The 20,698-nt window shown below is 41.3% G+C and overlaps 1 protein-coding gene across 4 annotated transcripts in view; it reads right to left on the reverse strand.

Annotated features, from left to right (window-relative positions):
- The window catches only part of retsat (retinol saturase), a 49,830-nt gene that overhangs the window by 5,182 nt on the left and 23,950 nt on the right, over positions 1-20,698 (reverse strand). For 2 of the 4 annotated variants that reach the window (XM_062961310.1, XM_062961314.1), the window contains exons 6-10: positions 20,531-20,650; positions 10,525-10,663; positions 9,332-9,441; positions 6,286-6,452; positions 4,503-4,662 (exon numbers count right to left, since the gene is read on the reverse strand). In XM_062961310.1, coding sequence (XP_062817380.1) covers positions 4,503-4,662; positions 6,286-6,452; positions 9,332-9,441; positions 10,525-10,663; positions 20,531-20,650 — 696 coding nt within the window. The remainder of the gene's footprint in view (positions 1-4,502; positions 4,663-6,285; positions 6,453-9,331; positions 9,442-10,524; positions 10,664-20,530; positions 20,651-20,698) is intronic. The other 2 variants (XM_062961313.1, XM_062961311.1) reach the window with 2 other exon arrangements.

The raw sequence follows: 20,698 nt of genomic DNA on the forward strand, positions 1-20,698 counted from the left end.
CCTGCCATGACAACCTACCAAGTCATACTTTCTCAGTCTCCAAGGAAGACTCTCTGCATTCTTGGCCAATTAGCCATTTTCTTTGGAGACAATATCAAAAACCTTTAGAAGGTTCCAAGGTGAGAAAGGCTGCTCTGTGGCCCCTTCTACACTGCTCTATATCCCAGGATCTGGTCCCAGATTATGTGATATAAACTGTATTATATGAGTCTCCACTGACAGATAATTTGGGATCAAATCCTGGGATATAGGGGCAGTGTAGAAGGGGCCTGAGATCCTGCTTCTGATCAACATTTTAATTTATTATTATTTATTTATTAGTGACATTTATATCCCACCCTTCTCACCCCGAAGGGGACTCAGGGCAGCTTACAAATCATATGTACATACTTTATTTATTTATTTATTTATTTTGTATACTGCTCTTCTCCCCCAGGGGAACCCAATATATTATATTATTTGTATAGCACAATATAAGCATTAAAGGTAAAGGTTTCCCCTGACGTTAAGTCCAGTCATGTCTGACTTTGGGGGTCGGTGCTCATCTCCATTTCTAAGCTGAAGAGCCGGCATTGTCCATAGACTCCTCCAAGGTCATGTGGTTGGCATGACTGCATGGAGCGCCGTTACCTTCCCGCCGGAGCGGTACCTATTGATCTACTCACATTGGCATGTTTTCGAACTGCTAGGTTGGCAGAAGCTGGAGCTAACAGCGGGCACTCACTCCGCTCCCGGGATTTGAACCTGGGACCTTTCGGTCTGCAAGTTCAGCAGCTCAGTGCTTTAACACACTTCACCACCGGGGCTCCTACAATATAAACATTATATATTGCTATATTGTACTATAACACTATATTGCAATATTATTAGTAATATTACATGTAATATAAATATACCATTATAATAGTGTATTATTTATTTATTTATTTATTTATTATAATGTATTACATTATTTTTCTTAGTTATTTTTTCTTAGTTTTCTTTTTCAAAAGCCTGATTAGTTCAAAAGTCTTTTTCAATTGAATTTGATTTTTAGTGCAATCCGCTATGTGTGCACTCACAAGCAAGCCCTGTTGATTCCAGTGAGGTTTGTTCTTGCATAAGTCGATATTCTGCATGTTAAACAGAGGAGTATTTAGCTTGCCGTGAATTTTCCGGGCTGTATGGCCATGTTCCAGAAGCATTCTCTCCTGACGTTTCACCCACATCTATGGTAGGCATCCTCAGAGGCAAGTGGGGTTTAGATATCTGTGGGAGAAAGAGCTCTTGTCTGTCGGAGGCAAGTGTGAATGCTGCAAATGGCCAGCTTGATTAGCATTGAATAGCCTTGCAGATTCAACACCTGGCTGAGGGATATTGGCCTATCTAGTGCGGCTCTAGTGCTTGTTGGGAAGTGTAGAGAGCATTGCATGACTCTGAAGCGCGCACCTTGGGAATTTGCCAAGCAGCCCTCCCCACTCCTGCAAGAAGCCGCAGCTCATTTGCAAAGGATTATTCGAAAGCACGTCTCCTCCTCCCTCTAATCTGAATCTGCTCCCTGTTACTGATCTCATTTCGTATTCCCCTGCACAGTCCTCATTTGTGACCTCTAACCTGGACACCTGGAGGGTTCCTTCATAATTCTATTTAGACTATCTCTATTTTTCTCAGTGAAAGCTTTAGGCTGCTTAATTCTGCCAACCAATAATAAGTGGCAAAAGGATTGGTATCTCAGAGAAATCAAGAGTAAAATTGTAAAGCATAATAGATTACATCTGTTGAGGGATTTTTCAAGCATTTTTTTAAAAAAAATTACCTCCCAAATTCGTTACACAGTTTGGATTATTTTCAGACCAAACCACATTTGTTTTAAATTGGCCTTTTTAGCCTTTAGTTTCTGGACCTAATGGGCAACTGTAATTTTTGGAGGCCTCTCATTCAAATGATTGCCATATCATTTGCATCGGGATGCAAGTGATAAGTGTCAACCATCCTTTTGGGAGCCATTGTGGTGCAATGGGTTAAACTCTTGTCCTGGCTGGACTGCTGACCTGAAGGTTGGGTTGCTGACCTGAAGGTTGCCAGTTCGAATCCATGACATGGGGTGAGCTCCCGTCTGTCATCTCTAGCTTCCCATGTGGGGACATGAGAGAAGCCTCCCACAGGATCTGGGCGTTCCCTGGGCAACGTCTCTGTAGACGGCCAATTCGCTCACACCAGAAGCGACTTGCAGAATGTTCTCAAGTTGCTTCTGACATCTTTAAAAAAACAATCCTCTGATAGATACCCATTTCATGCATGGATCGGTTACAATAATTTCATTTTTCAGATTAAAACGCATTGTGTTATTGATTTACTCCAAAATCAATTTGTTATGAATGCATTAAATGTTATAATGAAGCAAATTTACCATAAGAAAACATGTTTAAATATTATTGCATAGGCTGTTGATACAACTCTGAATTTAAGGTGCTTATGATGACATTTACAGCTTTCAACTGCTTACGACTTCAGTAGTGAATGGCACGCCTAGGGACTGGTGCCAGTGTGGGCTTTACTTAAGCATTAAGTAAAAGCATGGCTAGTATTTAGTAAAGCTTTTGAGCCCTGATTTACCCCCAAATGCTTACGGTTTAATTTGTTTGACTCTTTTTAACCTGTCAACTTGTTTTATATGTTCCTGTATTTACATTATTTTTACTGTTTTAAATAGTTTTGATCAGTTTATTTTGATCTTGCTTACCTTGACATCCCATTATGTTGGGTAAAATAAAAATATTTTAAGACGTAAGTTCATGCATGAATAAATACCTAGTCAGAAATGTAGAAAGGAATGCATCTTCAGGAATGTGACTTTTTGCTAAATGAGTTAAAGGAAGCAGAGTCATTTTAGCAAATTTCCTCCCATTGCGAGAAAAGTTTTCAAAAACTGCAGTTTTAAAGACTTTTCACATTTTACTGATTTATTTTGCACAAGAACAAATGCATGCGGCTTTTCTGTGCAGAAAATTCTGTGCAAAGATATTGTGTGTGTAGAAAAATAGAAAATTTATTATTTTACTGCAATTATTATTATTATGATTACCTTTATTATTTCACTCTATGATTATTAAAAGGATAAATAAGTACATTTACATTGAAGAAGTTAAAAATAATGATTTAATCAGAGTTGAACAGTCATATCTTAAATTACAGTTTGATGTAAAGATTCAAAAACATTTAAACTACTGATGCCTCAATTAATGTAATTTTATTGGTATCTCGGCTTATACTGGAGTCAATGTTTTCCCAGTTTTTTGTGGTAAAATTAGGTGCCTCAGCTTATATTCGGGTCAGCTTATACTCGAGTATATACAGTGGAGGCCGGGCTGTGGCGCAGGCTGGTAAGCAGCTGCTGCAATTAATCACTCTGACGATGAGGTCATGAGTTCGAGGCCAGCACCCGTCAATTAAAAATAAAATATAGCCCCTGCTCGTTGCTGACGTAGCAACCCGAAAGATAGTTGCATCTTTCAAGTAGGAAATAAGGTACCACTTATAAAAGTGGGGAGGCAAGTTTAACTAATTTACAACGTTGGAATGAGGAAGTGAGGAAGTGCCATCAGAGTGGATGATGAAGCAGCTGCTCCCCCTTTTGGCCAGAATCGAACATCCCCTCAGGAGAAGGTTAAATTGCCTCTGCGTCTGTCTGTCTGACTGTCTCTGTCTCGATTGGATGTGTTTACGGGCACTGAATGTTTGCCCTATATGTACATAATGTGATCCGCCCTGAGTCCCCTTCGGGGTGAGAAGGGCGGAATATAAATACTGTAAATAAATAAAATACAGTAGGCTCTCACTTATCCAACATTCGCTTATCCAACGTTCTGGATTATCCAACGCATTTTTTTAGTCAATGTTTTCAATACATCGTTATATTTTGGTGATAAATTTGTAAATACAGTAATTTACTACATAACATTGTTGTGTATTGAACTGATTTTTCTGTCAAATTTGTTGTAAAGTGCTTAATTTGTAAAATTATAACCTAATTTGATGTTTAATAGACTTTTCCTTAATCCCTCCTTATTATCCAACATATTCGCTTATCCAACGTTCTGCCAGCCCGTTTATGTTGGATAAGTGAGACTCTACTGTAATAATAATAATATGAAGCCGCAGTGGTGCAATGGGTTAAGCCCTTGTGCCAGTTTGACTGCTGACCTGAAGCCTGGGTTGTTGACCTGAATGTTGCCGGTTTGAATGTGTGAGACTGGGTGAGCTCCCATCTGTCAGCTCTAGCTTGCAGAGACATGAGAGAAGTCTCCCAGCAGGATAGTAACACATCCTGGGCAACGTCTCTGTTGACAGCCAATTCTTTCACACCAGAAGCGACTTGCAGTATGTTCCCAAGTCGCTTCTGTCACAATAAAAAATTATGTCATCAATAACAGACATTGTTATTCTTAAAGTGAAAATGCTGTTACTTGTAAAACACCGTTTTGTCCGCAGAAAGCCACGTGCAAAGTCTAAGATGCATTTACCTGTCAGATAGAGGTTTGGGACAGGGGTCTGGGGCCTGATTGTTGTTGTGACTTCTACCTGGAGACGGGAAATGCTGTGTTCTGCTCCGTACATTTCCCCTCGTGGAGAAGCTATGTAATGGCAGTTGGTGAGAGGCGTCCCTGCAGAGACATGCTCGATCTGGAAGGAAGACAGGGATAAAGTGATCTGAAAAAGACTGGAAGCCTCTGAGTTCTAAAGAGATCTCAAATGGCATGAGAATCTACTTTTTCATCTCTTGCTGCAGTGAAGAGTCTATCCCTTTCCAGATGTTATTGGATAAAACTCCCATCAGCCCTAGAAACTGGTGAAAGTTATAGGAATTGTATGTACCATCAGAACCATCCACAAAGAAGATTCGAGTATCGAGGTTTGTGGAAGTACAAGAAATCCTTGGAAAAAAGGGATGAGAGAACTGTACCAAGTTGAAGCCCTATATTCCTGGGTCCCAACAAATGAGAGATTTTGTGTCTGGGGAGATCAAATAGTGGAAGATATCGAACATTTTTTGATTGACTGCCCAGCATATGCCGAACTTCGACACAGTTATTTCCATCCATTACTATCTAATTTTAGGTCCCCCAACAGAAATGATCTTCTGACAGTCCTCTTGCAAGGACAAGAAAGATCCACCATAATTAGAGTAAGCCTTTTTATCCTGAAAGCTATCAAGGAAAGAGCACATTTCCTGAAAGAAGAATCAGGAAAATAAGATTTTGTCGGCAAACAGATGGTCAGCTGCCTGTCCTCCCATCCTTTTTGCCTTGTTTTTATTTATGTTGCACTTTGAAATGGTCATATGACCTGGTCAAACAAATAAATTATTATTATTATTATTATTATTATTATTATTATTATTATTATTATTATTACACAGCAAACAAGAGAGATATGCTGGATTTCAAGATAGATATGCTGGATTATTGTTATTATTATTATTATTATTATTATTATTATTATTATTATTATTATTATTATTATTATTATTATTATTATTATTATATTCCTGGGACCCTTAAGGCAGTGGTTCCCAACCTTAAGCCTCCAGTGTTTTGGACTTCAGCTCCCACAGTTCCTAACAGCTGGTAAGATGGCTGGGATTTCTGGGAGTTGAAGTTCAAAACACCTAGAGGCCCAAAGGTTGGGAACCACTGCTTTAAGGGCTGCATGGACTACGAAAAACATTGGCCAAAACAAAACCCCGAAAGTGCCTTATAATCCCCAAATGATTTTGGAAACATAAAAAAATCTGAAATGAACACTCCTTGAAGCTTCTAGTCTAGGAGATGAAATTTATCCATTCTTTGGGCAAAAAATAAACAGATACTCAAAAGGCTTGAAGATGCCAAGGACCACAGAAACAAGTTTGAGGGACCACATATGGGCTGGCACTTTTCCAACTTGTGCTTTAGAGCAAGACGGGGAACCCCAAAGCAACCTAATGAGGGCAGAGCAACTCATGGTCCAGCCTCTCCTCGGCTGACCTCAGGAGGAACGGATTTGAAGGAGATAAGAATGCATTATTACTAAGGTTTGTCAAGCTAAGGACTTAATGGCCTCCATCCTGTTAGTGGCATCCTGTTAGTGGTGTAAGTTGTGCTATGTATGCAGGAGCGGGGTGAGGTAGGTTGGGTAGCCTTTAGGCCCTTACAGACACCCTTTACAGCCCCAGATCTGGGACTACAGCTCACAGGATTGCTAATCTAGAGAACAGTTGAAGAGTTGGCTGTATGCATTTATACAGTGTGCTAGGAAGGTTCTTACCTTATCTTTTATATGAGGGTAAACCTTCAAAACAGTGTCCATTATACTGTCCACAAAACTGTTTTTGACGCTCTCGTACTCCAGTCCTCTCTTTGTGACCTTTTCTTCCTTCCATTCCTCAAACCATTCATATTTGGTGACCGCCAGGATAATGAGGGTGGACTTGCCTAAAAGAACAAGGGCACAAGGGGTTCGCCACCAATACTGCTGCCTAAGATGGACATTTCGAAATCTACTATATATGAGAAAAGGTTCCCAAGGCATTGAACGGGTACCGTGTTTCCCTGAAAATAAGACAGTGTCTTATATTAATTTTTGCTTCCAAAGATGCGCTAGGTCTTATTTTCAGGGGATGTCTTATTTTTCCATGAAGAAGAATTCACATTTATTGTTGAACATTTTTTTAACATTTATTATATACTGTGCAGTAGTTGTCATCACAAACCAGCATAACCAGACAAACTGTGAATCCTATCAAAAATTTCTTGTTACTACCATTATTTCCATGTTCAACAATCTATGGTACAGTAGAGTCTCACTTATCCAAGCTAAACGGGCCGGTTGAAGCTTGGATAAGCAAATATCTTGGATACAGAATCCTGCACGGGATCTTTTTAACAGCTTGTTTATTTTAGCTTCTTTTGTACCGCGGGTTGTATGTTGTATGTATGTCTATGTGCTAAATGTTTTGATACGGCCGATGGGCTAATCAATAAAATGTGATTGATTGAAATATCTTGGATAATAAGGAGGGATTAAGGAAAAGCCTATTAAACATCAAATTAGGTAATGATTTTACAAATTAAGCACCAAAACATCATGTTATACAACAAATTTGACAGAAAAAGTAGTTCAATACGCAATGAGGTTATGTTCTAATTACTGTAATCATGAATTTAGCACCAAAATATCACGGTAAATTGAAAACATTGACTACAAAAATGGCTTGGATAATCCAGAACCTTGGATAAGCGAGGCTTGGATAAGTGAGACTCTACTTCTATGTACATTTACCAGTCCTGCATGCTTTGGTGTTCTGTTCATTGGGCATGCTTCCAAACAAAAACTTTGCTAGGTCTTACTTTCGGGGGAGGCCTTATATTTAGCAATTCAGCAAAACCTCTACTAGGTCTCATTTTCTGGGGATGTTTTATTTTAGGGGAAACAGGGTAGGATAGTCTCAGACAAGAATCTTTTAGAAATCAGGGCTGTCCTAAGACATTTTGATGCCTCAGTCAAAGGACAAGATGCAATTCCAGGTGGAGAAGCTGGACCCAAAGCTGAACAACACTTCGACAAATGTTAAGCAGACTGGTTAAGCAGACTGGTTAGGATGTGATGGGTGGGTTGTATGGAACACACAAGGGAGGAAAATAGCCAGAAGACTTAAGAGGAAGGTTGAAGAGCTGCCACAACTGCTCTCCAACATCTGCACTTGCCTCACCACTATCTTTGTTATCTTACCTCGCAGTGCTCTCTGGACCATCCTCCAAAAAATTGGATGCCCTGACAAATTTGTGAAAATCCTGCAGCTCCTCCATGATGACATGATGGCAACAGCCTTGGAAAGCAATGGCTCCCAAAATGACCCATTTATGGTGGATTCAGGTGTCAAGCAGGGATGTGTTACTGCCCCTACCTTAATTTCCATCTTCATTGCTACGATACCTCACCTTGTTGATGGGAAGCTTCCCACTGGAGTGGAAATCATGTATCAGACAGATGGCAAGCTATTTAACCTCAGCAGACTGAAAGCCAAAACCAAGGTCACCACAACATCTATTATAGAACTCCAATACGCTGATGACAATGTAGTCTGTGCACATTCAGAAGAAGACCTACAAGCCACTCTAAACACCTTTGCAGAAGCATACAAGAAGCTCGGCTTCTCACTGAACATCGAGAAAACCAAAGTGCTCTTCCAACAGGCACCAGCTAATCCCTCTGCAATGCCAGGAATACAACTTAATGGTGTAACATTAGAAAACATTGACCATTTCCGCTACCTTGGCAGCCACCTCTCCAAAAAAGTCAACATTGACACTGAAATACAACACCTCCTGAGCTCTGCAAGTGCAGCATTTTTCCGAATGAAGCAGAGATTGTTTGATGACCGGGACATCCGTAGAGAGACCAAGGTGCTCGTTTATAAAGCCATTGTCCTCCCAACCCTGTTATACTCCTGTGAAACGTGGATGGTCTACAGACGTCATACTCAACTCCTAGAGCGTTTCCATCAGCATTGCCTCAGGAAAATCCTGCAAATCTCTTGGGAAGACAAGCAGACAAATGTCAGCGTGCTTGAGGAAGCAAAGACCACCAGCAGTGGAGCGATGCTCCTACGCCATCAACTCCGCTGGACTGGCTATGTTGTCCGAATGTCCGATTACCGTCTCCCAAAGCAGCTCCTCTACTCCGAACTCAAGAACGGGAAATGTAATGTTGGTGGGCAGGAAAAGAGATTTAAAGATGGGCTTAAAGCTACCCTTAAAACTGTGTCATAGACACTGAGAACTGGGAAGCCCTGGCCCTTGAGCTCTCTAATTGGAGATCAGCTGTGACCAGCAGTGCTGCGGAGTTCGAAGAGGCACGAATGGAGGCTTAAAGGAGAAACAGGCCAAGAGGAAGGCCCGTCAAGCCAACCCTGACCGGGACCGCCTTCCAGCCTGGAAACCAATGTCCTCACTGCGGGAGAACATGCAGATCAAGAATAGGTCTCTTCAGCCACCTAAGAACCCACCCCCAAGATCCCACAGATGAAAGACCATCATCCTCGAACTACGAGGGATTGCCTAAGTAAAAGTACTTTTCACACCAGCAGAGTTGTCAGTATCTTGGTGTTTCGATTAAGTCGCATTACACAAGGGCAAATTATTGGCCTATGTTGTCTCTAGGAATGTCATGATTTGGAAAATGCACCATGCATTTGCCCCCATGTTTCTATAAGCTCCACTGTCCCCAGGATGGCTCCTCTCGATTCTCTCTCTGCCTTTATTACTTTGACTGTAAATAATGTTAGCTTTCCGGCTCTACAGAGCACCGATACCTGGATATCTCTTCTCCCAGAGTGGATCCTTAGCTGATGATGATCCAATGTATAATAAAGGGATTTTCTTTGGAGCCGTTTCTCGGGAACAGTTGAGGTAAGTAACGAACCTGGGAAGAAATAAGACTTCCCATCAGCTTTTTAATGTGTAGGCTAATTTGAGTTACAGTCTTGGGGGAAAAAAGAGATATAAATAAAGATCATCATCATCACACTCTGTGATTGGCAAAGATTGGAAGTGTCACTTTCTTATTAAATGGTATAATGAACAACCTTTTTTTCTTTTTTGAAGTACTGACAATACTAGCCCCCTGTAGTTAAAACTATTTTTTTGTGAATAATTCAATTTGTTTCATAAAGATCAAGTAGACAGAACATATTGTAAAGAACAAAAATAACTTTCTGGCCTGTTTTTGTAGAAAAGGCAATAATCTGAGGTTTCTGTCCTCTTCATTTTCAATGTGATATTAAAGCCAAAGGTTAGAAATAATTAAGTTATTAGAAATAATTTCTTTCATGAAATTATTACAGCACATGTGTTGTTGAAGGCTTTTATGGCCAGAATCACTGGTTTGCTGTGAGTTTTCCAGGCTGTATGGCCATGTTCCGAAAGCATTCTCACCTGACGTTTCACTCACATCTATGGCAGGCATCCTCAGAGGTTGTGAGGTCTGTTGGAAACTAGGCAAGTGGGGTTTATATATCTGTGGAATAGCTGCAAGGCTATGCAATGCTAATCAAGGTGGCCAATTGCAACATTCACACTTGCCTCAAACAGACAAGAGTTCTTTCTCCCACCCTGGACATTCCACAGATATATAAACGCCACTTGCCTAGTTTCCAACCTCACAACCTCTGAGGATGCCTGCCCTAGATGTGGGTGAAACATCAGGAGAGAATGCTTCTGGAACATGGCCATACAGCCTGGAAAACACAACAACACAACTATTACAGTATAACCCATAGACAAGTGAAGTCACCATTATGTGTAACTAAAATTTTCAGTTATGCTGTGAAAAAGTGACGAATTTCATTTCATAATATTGTAATGCAATTGAAAGTGCACCCGCATTACCCAATTGCAGCAGTTTGACACTACTTTAATTGTCATCGCTATATCCCACACAATCATGGCATTTGTAACTTAGGTTACTTAAAATTCCCTGTGGGAGAAGGGCTGTAGAAATGCTTACGCTTCACAGAGGTCATTGTGTTGATAGATGTAATAATTTTTTGCTTCGAAACCCAGCTCTTCTTTGGAACCTTTGAGCCCAATGAAGACACAGAAGCCTCCTATGCCATGGTGCATCATGGAAAGCTGGTTCTGTATCTCTGACAATGTAGGGATGACAGAATACATGAATGAATGAATGAGGAATCAGCTATAGAAAAAAAAGTTACAGAAATAAAATTATGAACCTGAAGAGTGAAACTGGGACAAAATGAAGTTCTAAGTTAAAAGGTAAATTATCAGCATGAATAAGAAAACACTATTTATTACCCTGAGATAACACCTCTCTAGGAATTTCTTGGTTGCCCGGTGTGGCCTTATGGTCAAATTTCTGACCAAAGAATCACATTGGAGGACCAACAAATGTCTAGAGAAACATTTTCTCTAATAATCTCTAGGTCTTCCAGAGGTTGGCCATAGAGTCACACTGGAAGATCTAGAAATTTCTAGAGAAAAAATATTGACCATATCCATGAATAATTAAAACTGCAAAATTAAAACCCACAAAAGTGAAGGGATGACTGTATATTGCTCTGGAGCTGCCTTGGATTTACTCCATTAGGTCTACATCTACTTGTAATGTACCAATTGAAATTGTATGGATAGCCCTACATTTCCTTTGCCCAAATTCAGATCACCATTGACATAATTGTACAAGCACTGATTATTGACACTCTTCCTCTTCCCTTAATAATAATAATATTTTATTTATAATCCACCCTGTCTCCCCAAGGGGACTCAGGGTGGTGGTTTCCAGGAAAGTAACAAAGAGGTAAACATTCAATGCCAAAAACAAACAAATAACTAATCGAAACAGTGCCTAAAATTATAGAACCAACCAAAAATAACCAAAAATTAAACTTAAAGGTAACATAGCACATCATGGGCCCCTGGTGGTGGCGCAGTGTGTTAAAGTGCTGAGCTGTTGAACTTGCAGACCGAAAGGTCCCAGGTTCAAATCCCGGGAGCGGAATGAGCGCTCACTGTTAGCCCCAGCTTCTGCCAACCTAGCAGTTCGAAAACATGCCAATGTGAGTAGATCAATAGGTACCAGTCCGGCGGGAAGGTAACAGCGCTCCATGCAGTCATGCCGGCCACATGACCTTGGAGGTGTCTACGGACAACGCCGGCTCTTCGGCTTAGAAATGGAGATGAGCACCAACCCCTAGAGTCAGTCACGACTGGACTTAACGTCAGGGGAAAACCTTTATCTTTACCTAGCACATCACATGATAAACTCTTAAAAGTTAGATTAAAATGGCATTAAAACTGAGATGGTTTGCAGTATCCAACGGGCGGTGGTAGGTGTCCAATATCTAGGTGAGGAGATATATGGAGATGTACTACTCCTCTTCCTCTCCGTAAACTAATGTGCATATGTAAGCTTTTAAAGCTTTTTTAAAAGAGAGAGGGGGCCATTTTTAGTTCTTTTGGGAGGGAGTTCCAGAGGCGGGGAGTGATCACGAAGTCCCCCTCTCTCGTTCCCACCAACCACACTTGTGATGGGGGTGGGACCGAGAGCAGGGCCTCCTCCGTAGACCGCAATGCTCATGCTGGTTCGTATACGGAGATGCTGTTTTTCAAATAGTCTGGGCCCGAACTGTTTAGTACTTTATAGGTAACTAGCTGTGCCCGGCCACGCGTTGCTGTGGTGAAGTCTGGTGGTATGGGAAATAAAGTATTGAGGAATTGGTGGTAGTTAAGGTAAAGGGTAAAGGTTTTCTCCTGACATTAAGTCCAGTTGTGTCCGACTGTACTCTGAAGTGGATTATCTGGCAGTGTGGAGTCAAGATAATCCAATTCAAAGCAGATAATATAAGATTATAAATGGGTTTTGTAGCTGTGTGGAAGGGCCTTGAGTCTACACTGCCATATAATCCAGTTCAAATCTGATAATTTGTATTTTATAGGCAGTGGGGAAGAGGCCTAAGTGAGGCCCAACTCTGCCTGTTCCCTGGGCTGAGTGGGTTGCTTGGAGACCAAGTGGGCAGAGCTTAGTCTTTTAACTGGCAGCAATTGGATAAAAACAATTATTCCTCTCCCTCTAATTAGGACTTTATTTTTCTTTTCTTTTTGTTGTATGAACGTAGAGGCATGGATGAGGGGTTGTGCTGCCAAGATTAGTGTTTCTGGGATGTGTAGTTTTGTTGTTTTGTCCTAGGCCGAAATTTCATTAGCCTTTTATATATATAGATAACCAGCAGTTTGTATTTAGCCTGGAAGCAGACCGGCAGCCAGTGGAGCTGTCCGCTCCCTGTATGGCTGAAATCTGAAATCTGGCTGCCGATCTCTGAACCCATTGTAGCTTCTGAACTATCTTCAAAGGCAGCCCCACATAGAGAGGGTTGCAGTAGTCCAGACGGGATGTAACTAAGGTGTTAGAGCCATTTTCATTTAAGAATACTATAATCTTGGCAAGCCAGGTGTATGCCTGGGGGCAGGGGTGGGGGGCAGAGAAATAAAGAAAAAGGGGAAAACAAAGACCAAGTAAAAAGGGAGGGAGAGGGGAATCCCTTCTTCCTCTTCAGGAAAAGTTGTTTATCAACACACACACACCCATCTCCTGCCCAGTAAGAAGAAAACCAGTCTCTGATAGGCTGCCATCCTTTCCTTTGCCTGTGTCTTTGCTCGGGTTGATCTTTCCACTCCATCCTCATTTGCTCTGAGATCAGTGAAAGTGATGAGGTCAAGGCTGAGGTAGTAGCCTGACTGACCCCTTGGCCACTGATGGCATGGCTGGGCACCTTGTTCTGACCCCAGAGCAAAAGACTTCATTAATAGGACCGTACTGCGGAGGTAACTGGCCAGGAAGGCAACAGCAGCAACCCCGAGGATAAGGAAACGTTTTTACGTTTTCATCCGAGACCTACATACACCACAGCAAGTAGTCCTAAACATCCACCAATCTATCACAGCCCCTGCCCTAATGCCATAAAAGAAGCATTTTCCCCAATAAGGCTGGTGGAGACAAAGCGTTGGAGAAGAGATTCACCAGAATTTGTTGGAGATTCACCTCCGTTCAAACTTATGCACAATCAAAGAAGAGTTACAGAAGGCAATCGAAAAAGGAAGTTAGCCAAGGATAAATGGTTTTGCGTGAGTGTCACCCTAATCTCCTGTAAAAGTTAATTACAGTGTCAGGGTGCCAAATGAGGTCAGGTTTTCCTATAATCTCTATTTAAACAATAAAAAAGTTTGCACATCTAAGGTTATGAACTCAGATGGGTTCATTCAGGCTTCTATCGTCTTGGTTCAACTTTTCACCTTGGCTCATCATAAATATCCTGCTGAGAGAGGAAAGAAAAGCAAGCGCTCTTGCGTTGGGCTATCCGCGTCTTTCAAGAAATGAGAATTTTTGGATTTAGAATTATGGCTTCTTTAAAACAGGCGGAGGCAGTCTTTCCCAATCATCTCCTGTTCCAATGTGCCAACTTTCCCCAACTTGGTACCCTCTAGTTCAGTGGTTCTCAACCTTCCTAATGCTGCGACCCCTTAATACAGTTCCTCATGTTATGGTGACCCCCAACCATAAAATTATTTTCATTGCTACTTCATAACTGTAATTTTGCTACTGTTATGAATTGTAATGTAAATATCTGATATGCAGGGTGTATTTTCATTCACTGGACCAAATTTTGCACAAATGCCCAACACGCCCAAATTTGAATGCTGGTGGGGTGGGTGGGGGGGTGATTTTGTCATTTGGGAGTTGTAGTTGCTGGGATTTATAGTTCGTCTACAATCAAAGAGTACTCTGAACTCTACCAACTGGACCAAACTTGGCACACAGAACTCCCATAATCAACAGGAAATACTGGAATGGTTTGGTGGGCATTGACCTTGAGTTTTGGAGTTGTAGTTCACCTACATTCAGAGAGCACCGTGGACTCAAAACAATGATGGATCTGGACCAAAGTTGGCACGAATACTCAATATGCCCAAATTTGAACACTGGTGGAGTTTGGGGAAAAGAGACCTTGACATTTGGGAGTTTTAGTTGCTGGAATTTATAGTTGGGCCGGGCTGTGGCGCAGGCTGTTGAGCAACCAGCTGCAACAAATCACTCTGACCAAGAAGTCATGAGTTTGAGGCCAGCTCGGAGCCCCGTAGAATCATAGAATCATAGAATCATAGAATAGTAGAGTTGGAAGAGACCACATGGGCCATCTAGTCCAACCCCCTGCTAAGAAGCAGGAAATCGCATTCAAAGCACCCCCGACAGATGGCCATCCAGCCTCTGCTTAAAAACCTCCAAGGAAGGAGCCTCCACCACGGCCCCGGGGAGAGAGTTCCACTGTCGAACAGCTCTCACAGTGAGGAAGTTCTTCCTGATGTTCAGGTGGAATCTCCTTTCCTGTAGTTTGAAGCCATTGTTCCGTGTCCTAGTCTGCAGGGCAGCAGAAAACAAGCTTGCTCCCTCCTCCCTATGACTTCCCTTCACATATTTGTACATGGCTATCATGTCTCCTCTCAGCCTTCTCTTCTGCAGGCTAAACATGCCCAGCTCTTTAAGCCGCTCCTCATAGGGCTTGTTCTCCAGACCCTTAATCATTTTAGTCGCCCTCCTCTGGACGCTTTCCAGCTTGTCAACATCTCCCTTCAACTGTGGTGCCCAAAATTGGACACAGTATTCCAGGTGTGGTCTGACCAAGGCAGAATAGAGGGGGAGCATAACTTCCCTGGATCTAGACGCTATTCCCCTATTGATGCAGGCCAGAATCCCATTGGCTTTTTTAGCTGCTGCATCACATTGTTGGCTCATGTTTAACTTTTTGTCCACGAGGACTCCAAGGTCTTTTTCGCACACACTGCTGTCAAGCCAGGCGTCCCCCATTCTGTATCTTTGATTTCCATTTTTTCTGCCGAAGTGAAGTATCTTGCATTTGTCCCTGTTGAACTTCATTTTGTTAGTTTTGGCCCATCTCTCTAGTCTGTCAAGATCGTTTTGAATTCTGCTCCTGTCTTCTGGAGTGTTAGCTATCCCTCCCAGTTTTGTGTCGTCTGCAAACTTGATGATCGTGCCTTCTAACCCTTCGTCTAAGTCGTTAATAAAGATGTTGAACAGAACCGGGCCCAGGACGGAGCCCTGCGGCACTCCACTTGTCACTTCTTTCCATGATGAAGACGACGCATTGGTGAGCACCCTTTGGGTTCGTTCGCTTAGCCAATTGCAGATCCACCTAACCGTAGTTTTGTCTAGCCCATATTTTACTAGTTTGTTTGCCAGAAGGTCGTGGGGGACTTTGTCGAAGGCCTTACTGAAATCCAGGTACGCTACATCCACAGCATTCCCTGTATCGACCCAACTCGTAACTCTGTCGAAAAAAGAGATCAGATTAGTCTGGCATGACTTGTTTTTGGTAAACCCGTGTTGACTATTAGCAATGACCGCATTTGTTTCTAAGTATTCGCAGACCACTTCCTTAATGATCTTTTCCAGAATTTTGCCTGGTATTGATGTGAGGCTGACCGGACGGTAATTGTTTGGGTCGTTCTTTTTTCCCTTCTTGAAGATAGGGACCACATTCGCCCTCCTCCAATCTGCTGGGACTTCTCCCGTTCTCCAAGAACTCTCGAAGATAATTGCCAGTGGTTCTGAAATAACTTCCGCTAGTTCCTTCAACTAGTTCCGTGTTTGTCTTGTCTTTGTTCTATGTTAAGGCATTGAATGTTTGCCTTATATGTGTAATGTGATCCGCCCTGAGTCCCCTTCGGGGTGAGAACGGCGGAATATAAATACTGCAAATAAATAAATAAATAAATAATAGTTCACCTACAATCAAAGAGCCCCTTGATCCCCAACAATAAAATTGGGCCAAACTTCCTGCACAGAACCACAATGATCTACAGAAAATACTGGTCTTTGGTGACCTCTCTGAACACCCCCTTGCGCCCCCGCCCCCCTTGTCCCGACCCCCAGGTTGAGAAATGCTGCTCTAGTTCTTTCCAACTTCAATGGTCATCAACCCCAGACAGCATGGCCAATGGAAAAAAATGAAGAAAAATGTAGTCCAAATCATCTGGAGGGCAACAGTCTGTGAAGGATGCATTAAAACAAAATTTCAAATAATGTTGTTGTAATGTTGTCAAATAATAATGTACTAGTTATCTACATCCTGCTAAAAGATACATTGTACAGCTAAACATTTGTATTATAGAAAAGTTGAAACATAATTAAAATATCAACAAAATTGAAAACAGTTAAAACCAGAGCATTAAAAAGGGACAACAAATACAGCACTTAAGAAGACCTTTCTCCCTGAGGAATCATCCTTCAAAGGCCTGCCAGAAGAAAAGGGTACAGTAGAGTCTCGCTTATCCAACATAAACGGGCCGGCAGAATGTTGGATAGGGAAAATGTTGGATAATAAGGAGGGATTATTGGTGGAGGTGGTGGAGGCTCCTTCTTTGGAGGCTTTTAAGCAGAGGCTGGATGGCCATCTGTCGGGGGTGCTTTGAATACGATTTCCTGCTTCTTGGCAGGGGTTTGGACTGGATGGCCCATGAGGTCTCTTCCAACTCTACTATTCTATGATTCTATGATTCTATGATTAAGGAACTGCCTATTACAGGTTAAATTCAAAAATTAAGCACCCAAACATCACGTTTTACAACAAATTGACAGAAAAAGCAGTTCAATATACAGTAAAGTTATGTAGTAATTACTGTATTTACTAACTTAGCACCAAAACATCACAATGTATTGAAAACATTGACTACAAAAACATTGACTACTAAAAGGCAAACTGCATTGGATAATACAGAACACTGGATAAGCGAAGGTTGGATAAGTGAGATTCTGCTGTATTTGCTGCCTGCATAAAGATAGCAAGAAGGGAGTTCCAGAGCCTGAGAACAGCCACTGAGAAGGCAATGGCTGTGGCCTTCCCACCAGATGTTCCTATAGACAATGAGGCAAAGATAAGAGTCTACCCAGAACATTTCAGACCCGAACTTATGGAGGGAGATATTTAATTGCATTTGTATGCTGCTATTTTTCCAGAGGGTGACACAAAGTTGTTCACAAAAAGATACACACGTCAGATAACTTGGACCTGAATCATGCTTAGAATTGTGCTTAGAAACAATCCAGCAGCTGGCGGAATTGTTGCAAGAAGGGCATTAGGTGCTCAGCCCCAGTTCATAATCTGGTTGCAGCTCTTTGGACCAGATGAGGTTTGCAAACACCCGTCAAAGGCAGATGAACAAACAGAAATCTAAATTATATGAGAAATCACAAAACAGATGGAGGCATCCAACCCCTTTGGGAAAGGTAGACAGCCGTGTTCTTGGATAGGAAAGCCATGCTCTTCTCAGTGTTATGAAAAGGCAGCATTGAATTTAAAATGCTCATAAGTGGTCAAGGAAGAGTTATACACAAAAATAGCCAAGCATTTGGTTAAGACAGAGTCAGCTCTGAAGCGCAATCTGGATTCCTGAAGATTTACACAGACTTAAGCCAGTTGCACAGGCGTTTTAGTATACTCAAGCTCTTAAGACTTTGAAGAAAAGAATTCAGGCTAGAAGTATATAGGGCACAAGGGCCTCTATAGATAATGCAGTGACACAGAAAAGGAACTTGTGTCATGGCAGATTGTCCGAGAAGTTCTTATGACAATCTCGCAGCTAAGAAGGCTAATGAGAACCCTGGGTGTGTAAGGAAGGGAAATATCAATTGCGATTAGGAGCCAGTGGCATGGCCTTCAGTTTAACTGTAGTGTATAGGAAGACCAAGAGGGAAATATAATATGACCGGAGCATTGAAAGATGGCTGGTACTGCAATTAGGCAGAATGAGGCACATGTCTCAAACTGAACACTTTAGTTATTTAATTGGTGTTGATCGTAACTTTACAGCTGGAAGATCAGAAGAGCACTTGTGAGATTTTCTACCTCTGGTGTCAAAATAAATAACCTAACTGACCTAAGATGCGATGTATCTTCATTTGAAGGGGGCATTTTCTGCTTAGTCTAAAGCAGCATAATATCCCCAGCTGACCTGGACATAAAGGTGTGACTTGAAGGATTTGTGACACAATCTTTTTGCCTCATGCTAGGCAACTCTGTGTGTGTTCTGGGAGAATATATTTATAATTGTATGCTTGTCCTCTCTCTCTACAACCCCAAGAGTTATTTGTCTAGTTGCCAAAAAAATGGTGGCACAACATAGGATGCTATCTTACATTTTTCTGTCTAAACCAGGCTGGACTGTGAGGTCCATTTCGATAGAGAAAACAGCACACTGTAGGGAAGCTTACCGTGTTTCCCCGAAAATAAGACAGTGTCTTATATTAATTTTTGCTCCCAAAGATATTCTAGGTCTTATTTTCAGGGGATGTCTTATTTTTCCATGAAGAAGAATTCACATTTGTTATTGAACAAAAAAAATGAACATTTATTATATACTGTACAGTAGTTGTCATCATAAACCAGCATAACCAGATAAACTGTGAATCCTATCAAGAATTTCTTGTTACTACCAATATTTCCATGTACAACACTTTATGGTACCGAGCCTGCATGCTCTAGTGTTCTGTTTGGCGGGCATGCTTCCAAACAAAAACTTTACTAGGTCTTACTTTCGGGGGAGGCCTTATATTTAGCAATTCAGCAAAACCTGTACTAGGTCTTATTTTCTGGGGATGTCTTATTTTAGGGGAAACAGGGTGGAAGCTTCTGCAACTCACATCGAAGAAGTTCACCTCAATATTTCTAAAATGGGGGAGAATGGATGGATTCTTAATTTCACTAAAGTTACGGCCGAAAATGGATTCAATTGGCAGATGCATGCTCCTGTCCGTTGTACTTTGCATCGTTTATTTCTTCCTTTCATCCAAAGCTTTCCAAACTTTTAATGTTGTTGAAGCACTTCTTAGACATGCATCCTTTTGCAACACAGTAATTCAGTTTTACTAGTAAACACGACACACCTAGGGACCATAGGTGACACACACTTCGGAAAGCTCTGATTTAATCATTTCCCTTTTATAAGTATATTCCTAAAAATTTTTTAAAAAACACGTAGACGCACAAAGTTGGAGAGAGGCTGTTTCTGTAAAAATGCCCCTAAACACTAGTCACTTTATTCTGCCTTTGCCAAGCTGCAGAAGGCAAACAAGAACTCAGAAACTGACACAATGATTTTTATTGCTTTATAAAAGAGGATGTGCTTTAGCCTTGGGCTAAATCTGATGGAATTTTTGTGTCCTAGCCTGTTCTTCTGGACTTTTCCATGGGAAACATCCCATGACGGTTCCTCAATTTCCTCTCACGGATAGAGATTGATATGCCAATCTCTTAGTACTGCCTATAAGAGCTTTCAGCTAAAATATGCTTGTATTTTTTTATTTGCATTTGTTTCCAAGATATGGCCTTTTGCATTTGTTTCCAGAATATGGCCTCTCAGAACTTTTCACAAGTTGAACTCATTCCTTAACTTTCCTTTAGGAAGAGGAAAGTCAATTGGATTATAATATGCAGTACTTTTGGGAGGATGCATGCATGTGCATGTGTACACATATGTACACACAGGCAAATCCTCCATACTTGTACCTAGCTAATAATAATAATAATAATAATGATAATAATAATAATAATAATAATAAACTCAGCTGCTATCAGGATCTCAAGATTGAACTGCAAAGGCTCTGACATAAACCAGTACAGGTGGTCCCAGTGGTGACTGGCACACTGAGTGCCATGCCAAAAGATCTCAGCCGGCATTTGGAAACAATAAACATTGACAAAATTACAATCTGTCAACTGCAGATTACTGGGATCTGCACGTATCATCCAAAAATACATCACACAATTCTAAACGCTTGGGAAGTGTTTGACTTCTGATATGAAATCCAGCATATCTATCTTGTTTGCTGTGTCAGATTATGTTGTTGTGTCAATAATAACAATAATAATAATGATAAATTAATAATTATAATTAAGACACAGAGTTTTGTGGGGTTTTTTTACCTGGTAAAACTTTTAATTCATTTGGCAACAGCTTCTCATAGGTGTTAAAGATGCCAGCATCAGATATTACCACAGGTGCATAGATATTCACAACATCCTGACCTTTCTTTACACTTACACCTGGCAAGAGAGAAAGAGAAAAAGCCCTAAATATATCAAAAATCCATA

This window comes from Anolis carolinensis, unplaced genomic scaffold (assembly GCF_035594765.1).
Source record: "Anolis carolinensis isolate JA03-04 unplaced genomic scaffold, rAnoCar3.1.pri scaffold_8, whole genome shotgun sequence".
In the NCBI taxonomy this organism is placed as follows: Eukaryota; Metazoa; Chordata; class Lepidosauria; order Squamata; family Dactyloidae; genus Anolis; species Anolis carolinensis.